The sequence below is a fragment of the Myxine glutinosa genome, chromosome 13 (assembly GCF_964187855.1).
Source record: "Myxine glutinosa chromosome 13, kmMyxGlut1.1, whole genome shotgun sequence".
In the NCBI taxonomy this organism is placed as follows: Eukaryota; Metazoa; Chordata; class Myxini; order Myxiniformes; family Myxinidae; genus Myxine; species Myxine glutinosa.
In genome coordinates this window covers 44,886,809-44,909,081 of record NC_136273.1, presented here as the reverse complement: position 1 = coordinate 44,909,081, position 22,273 = coordinate 44,886,809, and the positions used below count along the sequence as shown (strand labels likewise).

At 41.7% G+C, this 22,273-nt stretch overlaps 1 protein-coding gene across 1 annotated transcript in view; it reads right to left on the bottom strand.

Moving 5' to 3' along the window:
* LOC137438890 (uncharacterized) overlaps nt 1-22,273 on the bottom strand; it is a gene marked incomplete in the record, with an annotated part of 494,558 nt that overhangs the window by 164,296 nt on the left and 307,989 nt on the right. The window contains 4 exon segments of the mRNA XM_068134344.2: nt 1,599-1,652; nt 1,964-2,053; nt 6,421-6,528; nt 6,758-6,811. Coding sequence (XP_067990445.2) covers nt 1,599-1,652; nt 1,964-2,053; nt 6,421-6,528; nt 6,758-6,811 — 306 coding nt within the window.

Genomic DNA, 22,273 nt, shown 5'->3' with positions numbered 1-22,273 from the left:
ATGTTGTTCCAAAAATGGCTTATTATAAGACCTGTAATGAAGGGGACCAATAGCGTATGATAGCGTGGAAGTGTGGTATGATATATGTCGTATGATAGCGTGGAAGCATTCACACTCTCCTCTGAGCAATCTAGCATGGGTTTGAATCCAGACTCAGCTATAAACTGCCCCACTGGTGTTTTGACATGCAGGGAGAGGCATCAATGTGTACGCTGCCCTTTGGAAGTATGTCTAGTCGGAGGACCTGTGTGCGAACACTGGTCGTCGGTGGACACCAAAGATCCCACGGAGTCCTTCACAAAGAGCAGGAGAGTTCTCGACAGCATCCTGAACAATTCACAACTCCCTACTCAAACTTACTCGTCAACCAACACTTGGCAAGCATGGTGAGTATGCCAATACCACCAAATGAGAGTTAAGGGAGGCCTTTTTCCTGCAGTGTCAAGACATTATGCAGCACGGCCCAATTATCCTCTTCCTAGTTTTTCAGATTATCAGATGAGTGTATTTGAACAACAATCCAAATTCCAGAGTTGTTTATTGCCTTCCATATTGGACTTGAAACAAATTTGCTTTACAACCTTGTCAATCATGTTGGCTTTGAAAGGAAAAAAAAAATAAGCCATTCAGCACTGTTTTTAAATGTGAGCTATTATAACTTGCCTCCTGTGTAGGTGGTGGACTAATTACTGCATATTCTCTCCTTTACTTCCTTCCCTGCTGTACTTTATCCTTCTTTCTCTTGCATTCACTCTCCCTATGTTTTCAACTGTCTGTTTGATGTGGTTCTCACAGAGTCTTTCTTCACACCCGTGTCACAACAAGCTTACTTCAATGAAGCACTAATTCTAATGGCAGATCCAACTAAATATACAATTGCTGGGATAAAGAAACATTTCAGGGGTTGATGTTTCTCTTTAGAAAGCTGGCAATCAGAAGGTGCAGCAATTTTTCGTTCAAGGCCACGAGTTGAGATTGAAAACGAACACAACAGTGTTTGACTTCTCAAGTCAGAAAACCAGGTGACAAGAAGGATTTCATTCCCTCTACTTTGCTCGAATGGGATGGCACCGGTGTGCGCACGCCCACCTCTGAACTGTCCGGCCGGGGTTCAAATCCAGGCCCAACTACAATCTGTCACCCTTGTGGTTCACATGCAGGGCGAGGAATCAATGTGTGTGCGTCCATCAGGAGGACGTTGAGCTCGATTACCCGCCTGCACCAAATGGTTGTTGGTGGATGTTGAAGATCTGTCGGTGCATTCCATGAAGGGTGTGCGAGTTATCATCGACACCCTGAACAAAATTCTGCTCAGATGGGATAATGGAAAGGCAGCGGCAAACCACCAGCATAATCTTTACCAGGATGTGCTTCGGCAGCGCGGACACATTGTTCAAAGTCTGCTACATTTGATCGATTGAATCTCACTATCACTAGAACAATGAATTTAATCATGAAAATTTCCATCTTCGACACCACAATTTACAGCACATTCCAAGCTCCCTCAATGAAATCACACAAGTGGTGAGAAAAATTGAGCCATCCTTCAAAATGATTTTGGGTCTTTCATAATTGTCAGCATATCGAAGGAAACTTACGAGAGATCCGACGGGACCTGGTGGACCCCGGTCCCCTTTCAATCCCGGAACTCCCTGCAATGACACAAACAATTTCACTGTGAACATGTCTGACAAATTGATCGAGTTTTCATTCATTTTTCTTTGCGACCACGGCCCACGACAGTGACTTTAAAAGTTTTAAACATTTCTGAAGATTCCAGATAAGAAATACAGGCTTGTTCTCCTGTAGGGAGAACTGCAGGCTTGAGGTCTGTATAATTAACATTTGCAAACAAGCTTTCATAATGCAAACAATCCTGACAACATTTTGAGGAATTGCTTTGTGCAGTTGAGGATTTTTTTTACCCCTAGAATTCTTGGAAAAGATTTGGACAGAAACTCACCATGGGACCGGGTAAGCCACGCTCACCCTGAAAGCCCCTCAATCCTGATGAGCCTTCTTTTCCAACAGGCCCTATTGGTCCTAGATCGCCCTGCAGAGATAAAACGTTGCGTTATAGAACCCAAATAACACACACCCACACACATGTTAATGTTGCTGCCTTTGCCTGAGAAATGAAACGAAATTAATGAGATTTGCTTAATGAAATGACCAAGACATTGAATTATTAAATTGATATATGTCGGAAAATTACACACCCAGACCACGAATCGAACCCAGGTCTCTGGTGAACCGTACCAGTGCTCTGCCATCTGAGCTATCTGGGCGACCCTGACTGAGCATGCAATTTTCCCACACATAGGATTGCCACTCTCTTTCCGTCCATGCTTCCGTGGCACTCGCTGCCAACCATAGGAGCACCAACGGCCTGCTCACGAGAGGGTCTTACTTCAATGGGGGGGGGGGGACAAATGCATGTCCGCTATTACAAACACCACAAGGGGGCGAAGTGAAATAATTACATCAATGAACAGGATTAGAGATAATTAAATATTTTTTTATTTGAAATCAATTATTTAATTTCCCACATATATCAACTTAATTATTAAAATAATTAAATTGATATACGTGGGAAATTAAATAATTTATTAAAATAAGGATTTTCCCACATATATCAATTTAATTATTTATAATCCTGTCGTAGATTTTGCCCTTTCCATTTCCATGACAAGACATGTTGAGCTGCAAGATGATTTAATGTATTAATTGAATATACATCGATCGAGCAACTTCGATGTTGGGATGTAACTCAGGTCGACCTGCAGTGAGATTCGGTGATAATGCCTTTTTCTTTCACATCTTGAACACATGACCTATCCAACTATAGCTATGATACTAAACATGTCCTATAATATTATCAACCAGACTGCATAAAGCAGTAGATCAAAAACATCATCCCAGCAGATTAAGCAACTAATCAACAAGTTTAAAAATATGGAAACCAAACGGCTTGCCAATGAAACAAGCTATCTGAATCACACCCATCGAAGAAGTGGTTCATTGAGAATTAGATGGTTGAAACAACTAACAACTGTAGTAACTGTGATGCAGACTGGGTAGAATATTCTTTTTTTTTCTTGCTAGTTCCCTCCAGACTCAAACAGACTCTGGATTAGCAGGCCAGCTGCTTCCCCTGCATAAAAACCTGTCTTCACAGCGGGCTAGTTGGCCTCTTGCTAACAGAGGCAGTCGGCCGAGAACTGATAAAGAAACATTCTCCAGCAATCGAGTCAAATTGCATCATTGTAGCAGAAGCCAATTTCTCTCAGCTTCTTCAGGTCCTGACCTCAATAAGCATGCAATCTGCTCACTTTATTTGGTCATGACAACAGCAGGAATAACACCAAAACTGTGTATTAAAGGCCGGCAGCTCAGAGACGAGCCATGGCAGTTTGAAAAATGCGGGATACCATGTATTGATTACAAATTTTGGATAAATTAAAGCAAATACGTTTGATGTTGGCCTTTCAAGAGTAATATGTACAGGCTCATCTTGCTCGAGCTGTAAAAATAGTCCAAAGGATGAGCTCAATGAGGCCCAGTCGCAAGATTGGACAAGTGGTAATGCCCCTTATTGCTTTGGCTGCCAAATTTAGCAAAGGGGCTTCTAACTGGGTTGATGTGATCAGCTATAAAAGGCAGAAATCAATGACTAAGCCAAAAATTCAGGTGGAAAACCAATTCTACAAAAGATAAACTCAATCGAAAACACATGCAAACTAAAACAACTATGAGCTATAAAATATCAGGGACATGCCATGACCAAAGTAAGGTGGGAAAGGTGGAGGTGGAGCGGAAAGGCGGAAAGGTGGAGCAAGATCGATACCCCGGCCACCTCCACACAGATATAAAATAGAATCCTGGCTCCATTACAGTCAATGAAAGACACAGAACCAGCCACCGCATAAAATAGTTTCAGCTGCTCCGCTGATAATCACAGCTCCAGGTCAGATCTGAAACAACGGCGAGATGAACACGAGAGGCCAACTTGTCTGGTGAAGATGACACAGTCAGCTACAGCATGCCAATGCATGCAGTTGGTCCACAAATTTGACCTGGATGGGATGTATTTCCTGGACACCATGCCAAACAAACGTCGAAGTTGGTTCTGGAGGAATTGTGTATCAGAGGCCCGAGAGGGTTGTGTAACTGGGGAAACCAAGGACGCACCCAAACATAAATGGCATGAACATGATTGTGCAAAGTACAGTCGGACAAGGTGAGGAAACAATAGGCATCGGTACCCAGCAATGCAACACCCAACCAAACATAGCATTGCAACAGTCATACCCAGAATTATGCAACCTCAATTGACCCCGATGCACAGACAGCTGAGGTCGTGACCCGAAAGCGCAACAACAAGTGCATGCACATCTACTCACACCCACGCATTCAACACCGGATCACAGCAAATGAGAAACATAGCCGAGCGGGACTCTCGATAATGTTGACGTTTATGCTTAGGTCATTATAAACACCCCTCAATTTGCTCCTGGCACTGGAAGTGTCACCCTGGGAATAAAGGCAGATAAATGCTGGCACTGAGGATATTTTGCCTGAACAAGTCCATTGAGTATCAGACCAAATGTCACCTGAGACAGACGAGATCTGCTCTCGTTTGGTACAAAACTGGCAGGTCAGGTCTAAATACATTTTCCTGTTGGATGTACCTTTTACTCAACTATACGAGCTCCTCACCACATACAAGGCTTTCATCCGCAGCTCAATGGAATACTGTTCTCCCCTATGGGCTGGTGCTCCTGCCTCACACCTGGCTCGGCTTCACGCTGTTGAATCCAAAGCTTTCAGAATCATTGGAATCTCCCGCGATGAAGCTATCTCTGAGGGCCTTTCACTCACTCACCGCAGGCAGGTAGGTGGTCTTTCTGTCTTCTACCGACTCCTCTCCGGCCTTGCTCCCCCAGCTCTCTCTGTGCTCTGTCCCCCAAATATTCCTACAGGTCGCACAAGATCTGCCAGCCACCCTCTGATGGTTAAACTGCCGAAATCTCGGCTCTCTGCTCACCTTCACTCTTTCATTCCTCTTTTCTCCCGCCTCTGGAACAAACTCCCACACTCACTTCAATCACACTCCTCCCTCCAGGTCTTCAAAACAGCTGTTCACCACCATCTCTTATCTTCCCCCATCCAAAACCTTGATCTTTTCTACCCCCACTAATTCACCCCAGATCCACCTTGTTTGAAATTCCAACTTCTTTCCTGGAAGTCTTGGCAGTGTCCATATGTTTTATACCTCTCCCACCCCCCCCCCCCCCCTTCCCATGCCTCCCCCCCAAAGCCCTCTCCCTCCCACAGTTCTCTCGATGTCTCCATGTCTCTCGGTCCCTGCTCTCAAATGTTGTGTTTGTGTCCTTCCCCCTCTCTCCCCATCTTGTCTACCGCTCCCGATGTTATTTGTTTTATGTGTCTGTTTGTCTTTCTGTGTGATTAATGTTCGCTCTTTCACGAGCCTCGATCTTGTATACAAAAAAAAAAAAAAAAAAAAAAAAAAAACTGGAGAATCCCAACTGCCTTAAACTTGTTATAAATATATATACAAATTTGGCCACCTGATCAAGATTGGGTTACGTAGGCGTCAGTAAACCATCAAGAACATTGATGTTTAAAGCTGTAGTAAAAATCAACCTAGGAGGGCACCACCACAATGTTGGGCGAATTTCCTTGTATGATGTCTGTTTCTCCGAACTCTCATGTTGTCATCTTTTCCATGATTTTCTGACAAACACACACTTACATATGTACATATATAGAATTGCCCTGCGGGGAGGGGTGAGGTTTGAGGGGACATTTGCTGCCCATTTGGTGCCCACGACCTGCCCCTGGGTATCCACAGTACATATGACAAATTTGGTGGACATTGGACCAGGAGTATGCAAATGTATATAAATCAAAGAAAAGACCTGTCTGTGTGTCTGTCTGTCTCTCTCTCTCTGTCTGTCTGTCTCTCTCTCTCTGTCTGTCTGTCTCTCTCTGTCTGTCTGTCTCTGTCTCTCTCTCTCTCTCTCTCTGTCTGTGTCTCTCTATCTCTCACACACACACACACACACACACACACACACACACACACACACACACACCACACATTTTGTTCAGCACACTCAACATTTTAATTTAAAATTGTCCACTGTACCGTATTGATATCAGAGGATGTGCAGGTATGCACGCAAATATAATCTTCCCTATTATATACAGGTGAAGTAAAATGCAATGTGTTGAACATACAGAACACAAAATCGGGATTAAACAGGATTTCTAAGGTGGTGAGGGGAGGAGTATCCTTCACACCTTCTCTGCTGGAGACATCTTGTGGCTCCTTAATGTCACTGATTATGAAATTTTTGTAGTTGAGCTCAGTTATCAAATGAGATGTAATCCTACCTTGGGGCCTTCTTTTCCATCAGCACCGGGGAGCCCAGGTTCTCCTGGTGGGCCCACAGGTCCGGGATGTCCCCTCTCACCCAAAGGTCCAGCTTGGCCAGGTGATCCCTGAAGGTTGAATCGTCAAAGCACAAGTTATGGCAGAGGCAAAAGCCACAAGACTGGTCATGAATATATTATTATTACATGATTCATTATCATCTATGTATCTATGTAGACAACTGACCTATGCAGACACACGCATGTACACACACAAACACACACACACACCAGTGGAAGTGCCAATGCTAGTAATAATAATCACAACAGGTTCAGTAATAACACCAAAGCAGTTCACCTGAGGCCCAATGACTCCCGGAGGACCTGGTATTCCAGTCTTGCCTTGAAAACCCTGAAAAACAAAATAATAAATAAATAATAAATAATAATAAATAATATAATAATAAATAATATAAATATAATAATAATAAATAATATAATAAATAATAATAATAATAAATCCTCACACATTCTCTTTTGTTGAAATGTGCAAACTATATGTCTAATGATGCTTCTTCTCATCATTATCTATCTCACTCTGTGCATGTGTGCGCGCGCGCACACACACACACACACACACACACACACACACACACACACACACACACACACACACACACACACACACACACACACACACACACTCCTGAACTATGTAGCAACCCAGCGCGTGATGACATCGACCAATGGTATATGCTAACCATCTAACACGGTGCCTGCATTAACCACAATAAAGGCCCTCAAGGTACCAGAACGTAGTATTTAATGTAAACTTATCTTTTGTGGCCAATTAATTCTTCCCTTTTTAAGTGGTGAAGCCGCTTCAATATTTGGCTATGTCCTTCCTTCCATCCGTCCATCAAAAAAGAAAAAGACCTTTCTAACCCACCATGTTTAATTCCAATGGGTTCTAAAGTAGAATTCTAGTGTTCTAAAGCGTAATTCTAAAGGGCAATTATAAAGGGCAATTCTAAAGGGTAATTATAAAGGCCAATTATAAAGGGCAATTATAAAGGGCAATTATAAAGGGCAATTATAAAGGGCAATTATAAAGGGCAATTATAAAGGGTGATTAAAAAAAAAATTATAAAGGGTGATGCTAAAGGATAATTCTAAAGCGCAATTCTAAAGGGCAATTCTAAAGGGTAACTCTAAAGGGCAATTATAAAGGGTAATTCTAAAGGGCAATTATAAAGGGCAATTATAAAGGGCAATTATAAAGGGTAATTCTAAAGGGTAATTCTAAAGGGCAATTCTAAAGCACAATTCTAAAGCGCAATTCTAAAGGGCAATTCTAAAGGGTAACTCGAAAGGGCAATTATAAAGGGTCATTCTAAAGGGCAATTATAAAGGGCAATTATAAAAGGCAATTATAAAGGGCAATTATAAAGGGTAATTCTAAAGGGTAATTCTAAAGGGTAATTCTAAAGGGCAATTATAAAAGGTAATTCTAAAGAGTAATTCTAAAGGGCAATTCTAAAGGGCAATTATAAAAGGCAATTATAAAAGGCAATTATAAAGGGCAATTATAAAGGGTAATTCTAAAGGGCAACTCTAAAGGGCAATTATAAAGGGTAATTCTAAAGGGTAATTCGAAAGGGTAACTCTAAAGGGCAATTATAAAGGGTCATTCTAAAGGGCAATTATAAAGGGCAATTATAAAAGGCAATTATAAAGGGCAATTATAAAGGGTAATTCTAAAGGGTAATTCTAAAGGGTAATTCTAAAGGGCAATTATAAAAGGTAATTCTAAAGGGTAATTCTAAAGGGCAATTCTAAAGGGCAATTCTAAAGGGCAATTATAAAGGGCAATTATAAAAGGCAATTATAAAAGGCAATTATAAAGGGTAATTCTAAAGGGCAACTCTAAAGGGCAATTATAAAGGGTAATTCTAAAGGGTAATTCTAAAGGGCAATTATAAAGGGTAATTCTAAAGGGCAATTCCAAAGCGCAATTCTAAAGCGCAATTCTAAACCGCAATTCTAAAGGGCAATTCTAAAGGGTAACTCGAAAGGGCAATTATAAAGGGCAATTATAAAGGGTAATTCTAAAGGGTAATTCTAAAGGGCAATTATAAAGGGCAATTATAAAGGGCAATTCTAAAGTGTAATTCGAAAGGGCAATTATAAAGGGCAATTATAAAGGGTAATTCTAAAGGGTAATCCTAAAGGGCAATCATAAAGGGCAATCATAAAGGGCAATTATAAAGGGCAATTATAAAGGGCAATTCTAAAGGGTAATTCTAAAGGGCAATTATAAAGGGCAATTATAAAGGGTAATTCTAAAGGGTAATTCTAAAGGGTAATTCTAAAGGGTAATTCTAAAGGGCAATTCTAAAGGGTAATTCTAAAGGGCAATTATAAAGGGCAATTATAAAGGGCAATTATAAAGGGTAATTCTAAAGGGCAATTATAAAGGGTAATTCTAAAGGGTAATTCTTAAGGGTAATTCTAAAGGGTAATTCTAAAGGGTAATTCTAAAGGGTAATTCTAAAGGGTAATTCTAAAGGGTAATTCTAAAGCATAATTCTAAAGAGTAATGCCAAAGGGTAATTCTAAAGGGTAATTCTAAAGGGTAATTCCAAAGGGTAATTCTAAAGGGTAATTCTAAAGGGTAATTATAAAGGGTAATTCTAAAGGGTAATTCTAAAGGGTAATTCTAAAGGGTAATTCTAAGGGTAATTCTAAAGGGTAATTCTAAAGCATAATTCTAATGAGTAATTCTAAAGGGTAATGCCAAAGGGGTAATTCTAAAGGGTAATTCTAAAGAGTAATTCTAAAGGGTAATTCCAAAGGGTAATTCTCAAGGGTAATTCTCAAGGGTAATTCTCAAGGGTAATTCTAAAGGGTAATTCTAAAGGGTAATTCTAAAGGAGAATTCGAAAGAGTAATTCTAAAGGGTAATGCCAAAGGGGTAATTCTAAAGGGTAATTCTAAAGGGTAATTCTAAAGGGCAATTCTAAAGGATAATTCTAAAGGGTAATTCTAAAGGGTAATTCTCAAGGGTAATTCTCAAGGGTAATTCTCAAGGGTAATTCTCAAGGGTAATTCTAAAGGGTAATTCTAAAGGGTAATTCTAAAGGGTAATTCTAAAGGGTAATTCTAAAGGGTAATTCTTAAGGGTAATTCTAAAGGGTAATTCTAAAGGATAATTCGAAAGAGTAATTCTAAAGCATACTTCTAAAGCATCATTCTAAAGCATCATTCTAAAGCGTAATTCTAAAGGGTAATTCTAAAGGATAATTCTAAAGGGTAATTCGAAAGGGTAATTATAATGGGTAATTAGAAAGGGTAATTCTAAAGGGCAATTATAAAGGGTAATTCTAAAGGGCAATTATAAAGGGTAATTCTAAAGGGCAATTATAAAGGGTAATTCTAAAGGGTAATTCTAAAGGGTAATTATAAAGGGTAATTATAAAGGGTAATTATAAACGATAATTCTTAAGGGTAATTCTAAAGGGTAATTCTGAAGGGTAATTCTAAAGAGTAATTATAAAGGGTAATTCTAAAGGGTAATTATAAAGAGTAAATCTGAAGAGTAATTCTAAAGAGTAATTCTAAAGAGTAATTCTCAAGTGTAATTCTAAAAGGTGATTCTAAAAGGTGATTCTAAAAGGTAATTCTAAAGGCTAATTCTAAAGGGTAATTCTAAAGGGTAATTCTAAAGGGTAATTCTAAAGGGTAATTCTAAAGGGTAATTCTAAAGGGTAATTCTAAAGGATAATTCTAAAGGATAATTCTAAAGGGTAATTCTAAAGGGTAATTCTAAAGGGTAATTCTAAAGGGTAATTCCAAAGGGTAATTCTAAAGGGTAATTCCAAAGGGTAATTCTAAAGGGTAATTCCAAAGGGTAATTCCAAAGGGTAATTCTCAAGTGTAATTCTAAAGGGTAATTATAAAGAGTAAATCTGAAGAGTAATTCTAAAGAGTAATTCTAAAGAGTAATTCTCAAGTGTAATTCTAAAAGGTGATTCTAAAAGGTGATTCTAAAAGGTAATTCTAAAGGCTAATTCTCAAGTGTAATTCTAAAGGGTAATTCTAAAGGGTAATTCTAAAGGGTAATTCTAAAGGGTAATTCTAAAGGGTAATTCTGAAAGGTAATTCTAAAAGGTAATTATAAAGGGTAATTTGAAAGGGTAATTCTAAAGGGTAATGCTAAAGGGTAATTGTAACGGGTAATTCGAAAGGGTAATTCTAAAGGGTAATTCTCATGGGTAATTCTAAAGGGTAATTCTAAAGGGTAATTCTGAAAGGTAATTCTAAAAGGTAATTCTAAAGGGTAATTATAAAGGGTAATTATAAAGGGTAATTATAAAGGGTAATTATAAAGGGTAATTATAAAGGGTAATTTGAAAGGGTAATTCTAAAGGGTAATGCTAAAGGGTAATTGTAACGGGTAATTCGAAAGGGTAATTCTAAAGGGTAATTCTCACGGGTAATTCTAATGGGTAATTCTAAAGGGTAATTCTAATGGGTAATTCTAAAGGGTAATTCGAAAGGATAATTCTAAAGGGTAATTCTAATGGGTAATTCTAAAGGATAATTCTAAAGGGTAATTCTAATGGGTAATTCTAATGGGTAATTCTAAAGGGTAATTCTAAAGGGTAATTCGAAAGGGTAATTATAAAGGGTAATTCTAAAGGGTAATTATAAAGGGTAATTATAAAGGGTAATTATAAAGGGTAATTATAAAGGGTAATTATAAACGATAATTCTAAAGGGTAATTCTAAAGGGTAATTATAAAGGGTAATTCTGAAGGGTAATTCTAAAGAGTAATTATAAAGGGTAATTCTAAAGGGTAATTATAAAGAGTAAATCTGAAGAGTAATTCTAAAGAGTAATTCTAAAGAGTAATTCTCAAGTGTAATTCTAAAAGGTGATTCTAAAAGGTGATTCTAAAAGGTAATTCTAAAGGCTAATTCTAAAAGGTAATTCTAAAGGGTAATTCTAAAGGGTAATTCTAAAGGGTAATTCTAAAGGGTAATTCTAAAGGATAATTCTACAGGATAATTCTAAAGGGTAATTCTAAAGGGTAATTCTAAAGGGTAATTCTAAAGGGTAATTCCAAAGGGTAATTCCAAAGGGTAATTCTAAAGGGTAATTCTCAAGTGTAATTCTAAAGGGTAATTATAAAGAGTAAATCTGAAGAGTAATTCTAAAGAGTAATTCTCAAGTGTAATTCTAAAAGGTGATTCTAAAAGGTGATTCTAAAAGGTAATTCTAAAGGCTAATTCTAAAGGGTAATTCTAAAGGGTAATTCTAAAGGGTAATTCGAAAGGGTAATTCTAAAGGATAATTCTAAAGGGTAATTCTAAAGGGTAATTCTAAAGGGTAATTATAAAGGGTAATTCTAAAGGGTAATTCCAAAGGGTAATTCCAAAGGGTAATTCTAAAGGGTAATTCTAAAGGGTAATTCTCAAGTGTAATTCTAAAGGGTAATTCTAAAGGGTAATTCTAAAGGGTAATTCTAAAGGGTAATTCTAAAGGGTAATTCTGAAAGGTAATTCTAAAAGGTAATTATAAAGGGTAATTTGAAAGGGTAATTCTAAAGTGTAATGCTAAAGGGTAATTGTAACGGGTAATTCGAAAGGGTAATTCTAAAGGGTAATTCTCATGGGTAATTCTAAAGGGTAATTCTAAAGGGTAATTCTGAAAGGTAATTCTAAAAGGTAATTCTAAAGGGTAATTATAAAGGGTAATTATAAAGGGTAATTATAAAGGGTAATTTGAAAGGGTAATTCTAAAGGGTAATGCTAAAGGGTAATTGTAACGGGTAATTCGAAAGGGTAATTCTAAAGGGTAATTCTAAAGGGTAATTCTAATGGGTAATTCTAAAGGGTAATTCTAATGGGTAATTCGAAAGGATAATTCTAAAGGGTAATTCTAATGGGTAATTCTAAAGGATAATTCTAAAGGGTAATTCTAATGGGTAATTCTAATGGGTAATTCTAAAGGGTAATTCTAAAGGGTAATTCAAAAGGGTAATTATAAAGGGTAATTCTGAAGAGTAATTCCAAAGGGTAATTCGAAAGGATAATTCTAAAGGGTAATTCTAATGGGTAATTCTAAAGGGTAATTCTAAAGGGTAATTCTAAAGGGTAATTCTAATGGGTAATTCGAAAGGGTAATTCGAAAGAATAATTCTAATGGGTAATTCTAAAGGGTAATTCTAAAGGGTAATTCAAAAGAATAATTCAAATGGGTAATTCTAAAGGGTAATTCTAAAGGGTAATTCTAAAGGGTAATTCTACAGGGTAATTCTAATGGGTAATTCTCATGGGTAATTCTAAAGGGTAATTCGAAAGGATAATTCTAAAGGGTAATTCTAATGGGTAATTCTAAAGGGTAATTATAAAGGGTAATTCTAATGGGTAATTCTAATGGGTAATTCTAAAGGGTAATTCTAATGGGTAATTCTAAAGGATAATTCTAAAGGATAATTCTAAAGGGTAATTCTAATGGGTAATTCTAATGGGTAATTCTAAAGGGTAATTCTAAAGTGTAATTCTAATGGGTAATTTGAAAGGGTAATTCGAAAGAATAATTCTAATGGGTAATTCTAAAGGGTAATTCTAAAGGGTAATTCAAAAGAATAATTCAAATGGGTAATTCTAAAGGGTAATTCTAAAGGGTAATTCTAAAGGGTAATTCTAAAGGGTAATTCTAAAGGGTAATTCTAAAGGGTAATTCTAAAGGGTAATTCTAAAGGGTAATTCTAAAGGGTAATTATAAAAGGTAAGTCGAAAGGGTAATAAATTATCATGGGTTATAAAGGCTAATTATAAAGGCTAATTCTAGAGGGTTCTCAAGTGCAATTCTAATGGGTTTCTTTTGCTTTGAGGATTTGTAATTTGAGGCTGATCCCGTTTCAATTAAAAAACGGCAAACTGAACCGCTTCCTTCGGACACAGATGCGATTTATTTTATTTTATTAGCGCATTTATGTGGTAAAGCTCAGGCACGAAGAGGAGTCAATTTGAAACGGAATTTCATTCATATGAATATGCAACATAATTTTACATTGCTCTTCATAATAATCCTTTAACTAACTATTTTATCTTAATATCCTCTGCAGCCATAACACATTTATACAGCATAAAACCTCTATTGAGAATTATTCAACCATTTTGCATCTGAGAGTCATAAAGAACAATGTCCAATCACAGCACCAGCTGTATATGAAAGAGATACATCTACAGTGCAATTTTGAAAGCAGAAAGCGAATCAATCGAACATCTCTGGGGAGGTTTTGGGTTGCAGCTCGGCTGGACGTGTGGCCTGGCCAGCATGCAAGAGTCCGTTGCAGGCCCCGACATGCAACATCACATATTGCTGCCAAAAAGCCAGCAAGCCATCGCCTGTTGGTTATATGCTGCACACACTCCAGGCTGTCTACAGATCATCCAGCTCTTAGGGACAGGAGATACAATATGCCAACTGATGCTTGGAGAGAAAAAAACATACCTCTTTAGGAGTCGCGGAAGGCGAGAGAACGAGGCCATTCGTAGGGTTCTAAGATGGTTTATTGTAACAGCAAGATCCAGCACACTAAACTCGAAACTCGAACGGAAGTCGGCACGCTTATATAAAGCCGAAAGCCCTCTTCGGAGGGCGTGGCTCCGGCAACCGCGCGTGCGTCACGTCCGCACAACCACAAGTCCAACAGGCCCGTGCACGTGTATTATGCCCAAATAAGGTAATCACATAAGGTAACCGCCACACCTCCTCTATTTATTTTCAAACGATCGGCGCGTCACCACTTAAAGCAGTTTTCTGGCTTCCTAATTCACGATAAAGTCATGCTGACATGTTTCTGCGAGATGTAGTTGAGACAAGTCAGGAGACGACGATGGTTCACGAGCGAGCGGTATTCAATGACAAAGGACGGACTGTAACCGAAACAGGCCCGGACAGGCCAGGCCCGGAAATGTCAAAACGAAGGTTATTGACCTTGAAATGAGATAGGAAATAATGTATAATCAGTTATGAGGTTAGTTAGTTGCACAATAGCGAAAATTCGGTGAAAAATGAAATGAAAATAAATAAATAAATTTTTAAAATGAAAAAAAATAAAAATGAAAAATCGAGCTCCGTCGGGTTGGACACATGACATTGGCCGAACCAAATATCGAAACCCCTGTCAGATTCCATCAAACCCCTCGGAGAAGATGTAGCCTGAACTCGATTACCCCCTAAAAAGACATCTTTTTCGGGCGTGGCTCCGCCCACAATGGGCGCAATACGCCCACTCTCGGCAGGACACAACAAGATCATGATATCAATCTCCCACCCAAGTTTCATCAAGATCGGATGATATGATTGGGTAGTTATGCTGCGGACAGACAGACACACAGACACACACACACATTTTTTTTTTTTTTTTTTTTTTTTTTTTTTTTTTTTTTTTTTTTTTTTTTGTATACAATATCGAGGCTCGTGAAAGAGCGAACATTAATCACACAGAAAGACAAACCGACACATAAAACATATAACATAGGGAGCGGTAGACAAGATGGGGAGAGAGGGGGAAGGACACAAACACAACATTTGAGAGCAGGGACCGAGAGACATGGAGACATCGAGAGATCTGAGAGAGGGCGAGGGCTTTGGGGGGGGGGCGTGGGAAGGGGGCAGTGGGAGAGGTATAAAACATATGGACACTGCCAGGACTTCCAGGAAAGAAGTTGGAATTTCAAACAAGGTGGATCTGGGGTGAATTAGCGGGGGTAGAAAAGATCAAGGTTTTGGATGGGGGAAGATAAGAGATGGTGGTGAACAGCTGTTTTAAAGACCTGGAGGGAGGAGTGGGATTGAAGGGAGTGAGGGAGTTTGTTCCAGAGGCGGGAGAAAAGAGGAATGAAAGAGTGAAGGTGAGCGGAGAGCCGAGATTTCGGCAGTTTAACCATCAGAGGGTTGCTGGCAGATCTTGTGCGACCTGTAGGAATATTTGGGGGACAGAGCACAGAGAGAGCTGGGGGTGCAAGGCCGGAGAGGAGTCGGTAGAAGACAGAAAGACCACCTACCTGCCTGCGGTGAGTGAGTGAAAGGCCCTCAGAGATAGCTTCATCGCGGGAGATTCCAATAATTCTGAAAGCTTTGGTTTCAACAGCGTGAAGCCGAGCTAGGTGTGAGGCAGGAGCACCGGCCCATAGGGGAGAACAGTATTCCATTGAGCTGCGGATGAAAGCCTTGTATGTGGTGAGGAGCTCAGGTGTGCCGAGGAAGGACTTCGCACGACGGAGGATGCCCAGTCGGCGACTGGCTTTGGAGGCCAGCTTGGAAATGTGGTTTTCCCAAGAAAGATCATGGCAGATAGTGAGACCCAAAATCTTGAGCGACAGAACTTCTTGGAGAGGATTGTTGAGAAAGTAGATGGGAGGGTTGTCCAGTCGATCTTTTCGGAGAGACATAGTAAGAGTGTGAGATTTGTCAGGATTGAAAGACATGTTCCACTTGTTTGACCAGTCTGTGATTTTGTCCAGGTCTTCAGAGAGTGAGGAGGCAGCAGATTGCCGATCTGAGGGAAGAGGAATGGAGCGGCAGAGAGTGGAGTCATCAGCAAAGAGATAGAGAGGATTTTCGAGAGAGTCAGAGAGATCATTGATGAAGACCAGAAAAAGCACGGGGCCCAGAACACTGCCTTGGGGAACTCCAGCCTGAACAGGAAGAGGAGATGAGAGAAACCCATTCAGGGCCACACGTTGACGACGACTAGAGAGGAAGTCCGCCAGCCATGCGTGGAGATTTCCATGGATACCAAAGGAGGAGAGTTTGGTGAGCAGAGCGGGGTGCCAGACCGTGTCGAAGGCACGTGATATGTCGAGGGAGACAGCTCTAATTTCCTGTTTGGCATTGAGGACCTCCATCCATTGTTGAGACAGCAGAAGCAGCATGTCCAGAGTAGAGTGACCTGGTCTGAAACCAAATTGATGATCAGAGATCAAGCCATTGGAGAAGAGGAAAGATTTCATATCAGAAGCAATGATGGATTCCATGACTTTGCTGATAATTGGGAGAAGGCTGATTGGTCTGTAGTTGCTAGGATCTGTTTTTGCACCTTTTTTGTGCAAAGTGGTGATGTTGGCTGATTTCCAAGCAGATGGCAGTTGACCTTGAGCAAAAGAGAGGGTGAAGAGAACAGAGAGAGGGTGAGATAGAGCAGCAGAGCAGGATTTTAGGACCCGTGGGCTGATGCCGTCGGGTCCAGTTGCAGAATCAGAGTCGAGGGTTGACAGAAACTTTTCCACCTTGTCAGGAGGAAAGGACACGGAGTCCAGGAGCAGCAGGGTACGACTGGGTATGGTGGGTACAGAGAGGGATGGGTTTGGGACACAAGATTTAGAGGCAAACACAGAGTTGAGGCATTCAGCTTTTTCACGTGCGGAGTCAGCTGTGTAGCCGTTTGAGGTAAGGGAGGGGATGGAGGGGGAACAAACACCAGAAACGGATTTGACCAGACGCCACCAGGATTTGGAAGAGGGAGACAGATAAGAGAGTTCGGTCTTGAGAACGGAGAGATATTTTTTCCTGGCTCTTCTGAGGGTGGACACACACTTGTTTCGGGCTTTGTGAAAGGAAATGAGATTTCCTTCCGTTGGATTTGCTTTCCAGGAGACGAAGGCAAGTTGTTTCTGGGCAACAGCCTCACCACAAGATTCCGTGTACCATGGACGGGAGGAAGGGTATGACAACTGAAGACGAGATGGGATAAATCTGTGCATGAGAGAGAGCAATTTACTTTGGAAGAATTCCCAGGATGAGTTGATGTCAGAGGTGGTAGAGATGGGAGACCAGTCCAGATGATTGATGGCTGCTTGAAGACCGTGCCAGTTGGCCTGAGTGAAATGCCAGACTCGTCGACGCTGAGCAGGCTCCCTGAGGATGGTCAGAGAGATGTCCACTTTAACAAGGACATGATCAGATGATCCGATCGGAGCAGAAGAAGAGCAGCAGACATTTTCAGGGAAGTTAGTCATAACCAAGTCCAGAAGAGAAGATGTTCCGTTGACTGAGATCCGGGTCGGGAAATTGACAGATTGTGTCAGTCCCAGTGAGTCGCAGAAGTCCTTTGCTGAGGAGCCATGGCTGGTGAGAGAGGTACCCACACCCAGCCAACTGGCATGATGACAGTTGAAATCACCACATATGAGGAAGAGAGAGTTGGGATGAGTAGATAGAAGTTTGTCCATATCATCAGACAGCGAGATGTAGATGGAGTCATCACTGTTTGGTGGACGGTACAACACACATATGAACAAGAGGTGGGAGCGAAGGGGAAGCCGTAGCCAGAGGTATTCCTGGGGGTGAGGTGGAGAGAGTGCAGTGCAGGGCGAGTGAGGAAGAGAGTTTTTGATAAAGATAGCAACCCCGCCTCCAGGACGAGGCTCAGGTCTATCATACCGGAGGAGGGAGTAGCCCGGGAGAGATACTATGGAATCAGAGACATCATAAAGGAGGAAAGTTTCTGTTAAGCAGATCACGTCTGGTTTGACAGAAGCAACCTGTATGGAGAGATCAGTTAAGTTTGAACGAAGGCCCCGGATGTTTGAGGTCCATACCGTTAATGAAGAGGAAGGGGGAGCATCAGATACAGAACAGGGGGGAGGAGGGGTAGGGTAAGATGTGGAAGAGGTGGAAGAGGTAGGGAGAGCTGTTGAAGGTGTGTCAGAGATTTCAGCATAGCTCGGAGAAAGGGAAGGATGGGGCGGACAAAAGGTTTGATGGTGATTGGGTGAGCCACAATGAGGTGTTATTTGAGGAGGGGGAAGAGCGAGGCAGAAGGTTGGGGGAGATGGAGGTGAGAGTTTGAAGGGGGAAGAAGCGGGGAGGACGCTTTGAGGAGGGGGAGTGAGCGGAGGGAAATTGAGAAGCAATGAGGGTGGGGAGATTTGAAGGGGAGGGGTGAGGGGGGAGTTTGGGAGGGAAGGGACAAGGGGAGGGATTTGAAAGGGATGGGATATGGGGGAGATTTGGAGGGGAGGGGTGAGGCAGGAGTCTAGGAGGGGAGGGGCGAGGGGGCGTCTTGGCGGGGAGGAGTGAGGGAGTAGTTTAGGAGGGAGGGGGCAAGGGGGGAGATTTGAAAGGGATGGGTGATGGGGAAGATTTGGAGGGGAGGGGTGATGGGGAAGATTTGGAGGGGAGGGGTTATGGGGAAGATTTGGAGGGGAGGGGTGAGATTGGATTTTTGAAAGTGTACGATTTATGGGAAACGAACATTTATTGCAAAATGAGTTTCTTGTGACCTTCGAGTTAAAAATACGTTTAAGGACGCTGGATGGAGGATGGAGTGCAGGAGAGTTTAGGGAATGTAGAACAAAGGCACTATAGGAGATGGACAAAGGCACTACATGACGAATATAGTGGTCACTTGATAACTCGTGAACCAATAAGAATGACAATGTAACCCACACACCTTGGCTGATCCATCTGGGACCAATGAATAGCAAATTATCAACTCATCATTCACATGGTGTTGGCATTTCCATAGCTTCGGTAATAGTCAGGTTCAGTATGTCCAGATTTAAAGTTTCGTTGGATTTTTTGGGGGATTTGGAAAACTATATATTTTTGGAAACTATATTGTATTGTCAGTCAGAAAACCAATGTTGCTATTTGCACAGACTCCTGTATGGGGGCCATCTTGGATTTTCAAAATTGCCGCCGTAGAACTAATTTTTCTCAATATCTCAGCTTCTAAATAACATAGAGCTTTGATTCTAACGGCTAAACATACATTTTCAAGGGCCCCGAATCCAATGGTAACAAGTTCGCTAAGCTAGACATGACCATAGAGCTCCTATGTGGCGGCCATCTTGGATTTTTCAAACTGGCCGCCGTAAAATTGATGTTTCTCAATATCTCAGCTTCTAAACAACATAAAGCTTTGATTCTAACGGCTAAACATACATTTTCAAGGGCCCCGAATCCAATGGTAACAAGTTCGATAAGCTAGACATGACCATAGAGCTCCTATGTGGCGGCCATCTTGGATTTTTCAAACTGGCCGCCGTAAAATTGATGTTTCTCAGGATCTCATCTTCTAAATAAGACAGAGCTTTGATTTTTCTAAATCCCAAAAACAATCCAACGAAATCTAAAATCTGGACATGCTGAACCTGACTGTGTTGACTGTAATGAGAATAGTGTAGCAGCATAGCAAACCTGTTGTGCATTTTGTGATACAAGCACCAAATTTGGTACACTAGTAGACTATCATATTATGAAAAGATCTGGATATTGGGCCATCTCAGATTCAGAGATTTGATTTTTGCAAGATTTCGATTCGATTGGGATCGAAGAGAACACCTTCTTCGTCTTCTGTACAGTGAAGTTGCCAGCCCTGAATTCTCTGGCTACATCTGGGTGCTTCATTGGGAGTGCAACCGTGTCCCTCAGGTGAACAGGGACCCACCTGGCATAGTGTGTGTGGTCTAAGGCATGGAACCATGGGACCAGTTCCGTCAGGGCATCAAGGTACGTCGTGAATGAAGCCTGCCGCAGAGAACGCACGTAGACCAGTACCAACATCTCTAGTTCCAGCACAGTTGCCCAGTACTGAAAGTTGGGAATGTCTTCTCCTCTCTGGTGACACCAGTCTTCGAACTCAGGCAGGTCTTCTGCATCATCAGCATATGTCATACAGTGGCGTTCATACGCACGGTGTTGCAGGATGTGCAGTGCCGCTGCAGTGATTTGATGAGCTCTTCTTGTGCGGGTGACGTGGGCAGCTCGTAGGAAGGAGTCGGCCGTCCCTGGCGTTGCAATCTCAGCTTGCAAAATCTGCAAATCTTGCAAAAATCAAATCTCTGAATCTGAGATGGCCCAATATCCAGATCTTTTCATAATATGATAGTCTACTAGTGTGCCAAATTTGGTGCTTGTATCACAAAATGCACAATTCTTTTGAATATTTGGGCTAAGCCGCCCCACTAGAAATACTATTCTACTGCGAGTGTTTGACAGGCAGTTTGAAGGTCTGTACGTGCCACCATTCCTGAAAAGGGGAGCCTTTGTGTTCTTTGCTGCAGACAACACGGATTTTGCCGAGGATACTCCTGACGGGAAAGGAACCACTCACGCAACGATTACTGCAGTGTACCAGAAGTCAGATGTCCCTGGAGAACCAGTTGCGCAACCTCTGATCATCGGTGATGCACAGAGTCTATCGGTCACTCCATACCATGTAGATGTGCTGCACTGTGACAAGCCGAAACCACAGCTTACGAAGAGAACAGAGGAGTTTGTCATCAACAAGGGGGTCTCCAGATCCTATCAGCTGACACAACTGGGATGGGTTGTTGCTTCTGCTCTATCCAGGATGAAAGCGAGGGAACACTCCAGCAAGATTCCAGGTTGGGCAGGATACAAGTCGCTCTTGTCTGAACGCCAGTCCATGACTCGGGTTGGTGCCTTGCCACTACTTCCAGAGGTGGCGCATGAGTGGCCAACCCTACTGACCGTGATCATGCAAGCCAGTCAGCTAAGGATGTTGGCAGTTGGTGAAGATCATCCCACTGTAATTTCATTTGACATGGCCCTCTACGAGAAGGTGGTGCAACTGCTGGATGCAAGACCTGACTTGAAACGCACAGTCGTCCCCAGACTGGGTGAGCTGCATGTTGTCATGGCGGCTCTCCGAGCCCTCGGAGCCTCCATGGAGAACTCAGGCATTGATGATGCTTGGGTAGAAGCTGATGTCTATGGTCCAGCCACGACGCGGCAAATCCTGAAATGTACACACTACAAGCGGTCTCTCCGTGCCCATATATATTCATATGTAGCACTTTATGAAATGGTTCTGGAGGAGTTCTTGAAGGACAACCCACAAGTAAAGGATGTGTGTTTCGAGGCAACAGAGGGAGTAGAAGCTGCCTGTGCTGAGACGAACAAGTGCACGAAAGCTGAATCTGTAAAACAAGCAAACACCAAACTCCTTCAAGTCTTGACATCTGATGGGGTGGTGACGGCACTCGAGGAGTGGGAAGCACGGAGATCCAAGAATGCAATGTTCACGTCAATGATGAACTATCTACATCGGGTGGAGACAATCCTGTTATTCGTGGCAGCATCACGGAGTGCTGACCTGGTGCTTCACCTCCAAGCTGGAGAAGAACTGAGCAAGTTATTCTTTGCCATGGACCGGATCAAATACAAGCGGCTCTGGCCCCGATACATCGCAGACATGTATGACCTAAGAACCAATCACCCTAGGACCTGGGAAGAACTAGGAGCTGGCAATCTATCAGTAACCAAGAATGACATCCCGTTTGTATCCATTGGACCAGATCATGCATGTGAACATCTGAACAAGCTGATGAAGATTCACTCTGGACTGATTGGCATCTCTAACAATGCCAATGCTAGACAGAGATTCTTCATGGTTACACCAGAATTATCACGCCTGTCAAAAGACTTCAAGAGTCAGTTTGGCCTGGAAGGTGACAAGATCACAGAACATCATGACCTTGGTCCAAGTGCAGTCAAGAGGGAGCATGAAGCAATCAACAAGATCAAGGCTGCGATACTGAGTCACGGGAATCCATTTGACACTGAAGGTGACAAGCTGCACAATGTGATAACGAATGCTTACATCCCAGACGAGTATGTACCACAGATCTTGAACATTGATGTCACTGGTCAGAAGTTGTATGAAGACTACGTGTCGGAGCGTATCAATGGAGATGTTAGCCTCTGGGCACCAGTCAAGAAGGAGAACAACAAGATGTTCACGTCTGGGAACAAGAGAACCACAGTGAAACTCAGAGACAGGACTGTGGATCTGAAGGAGACTAAGGAACTGTACGGAAGGCTCAT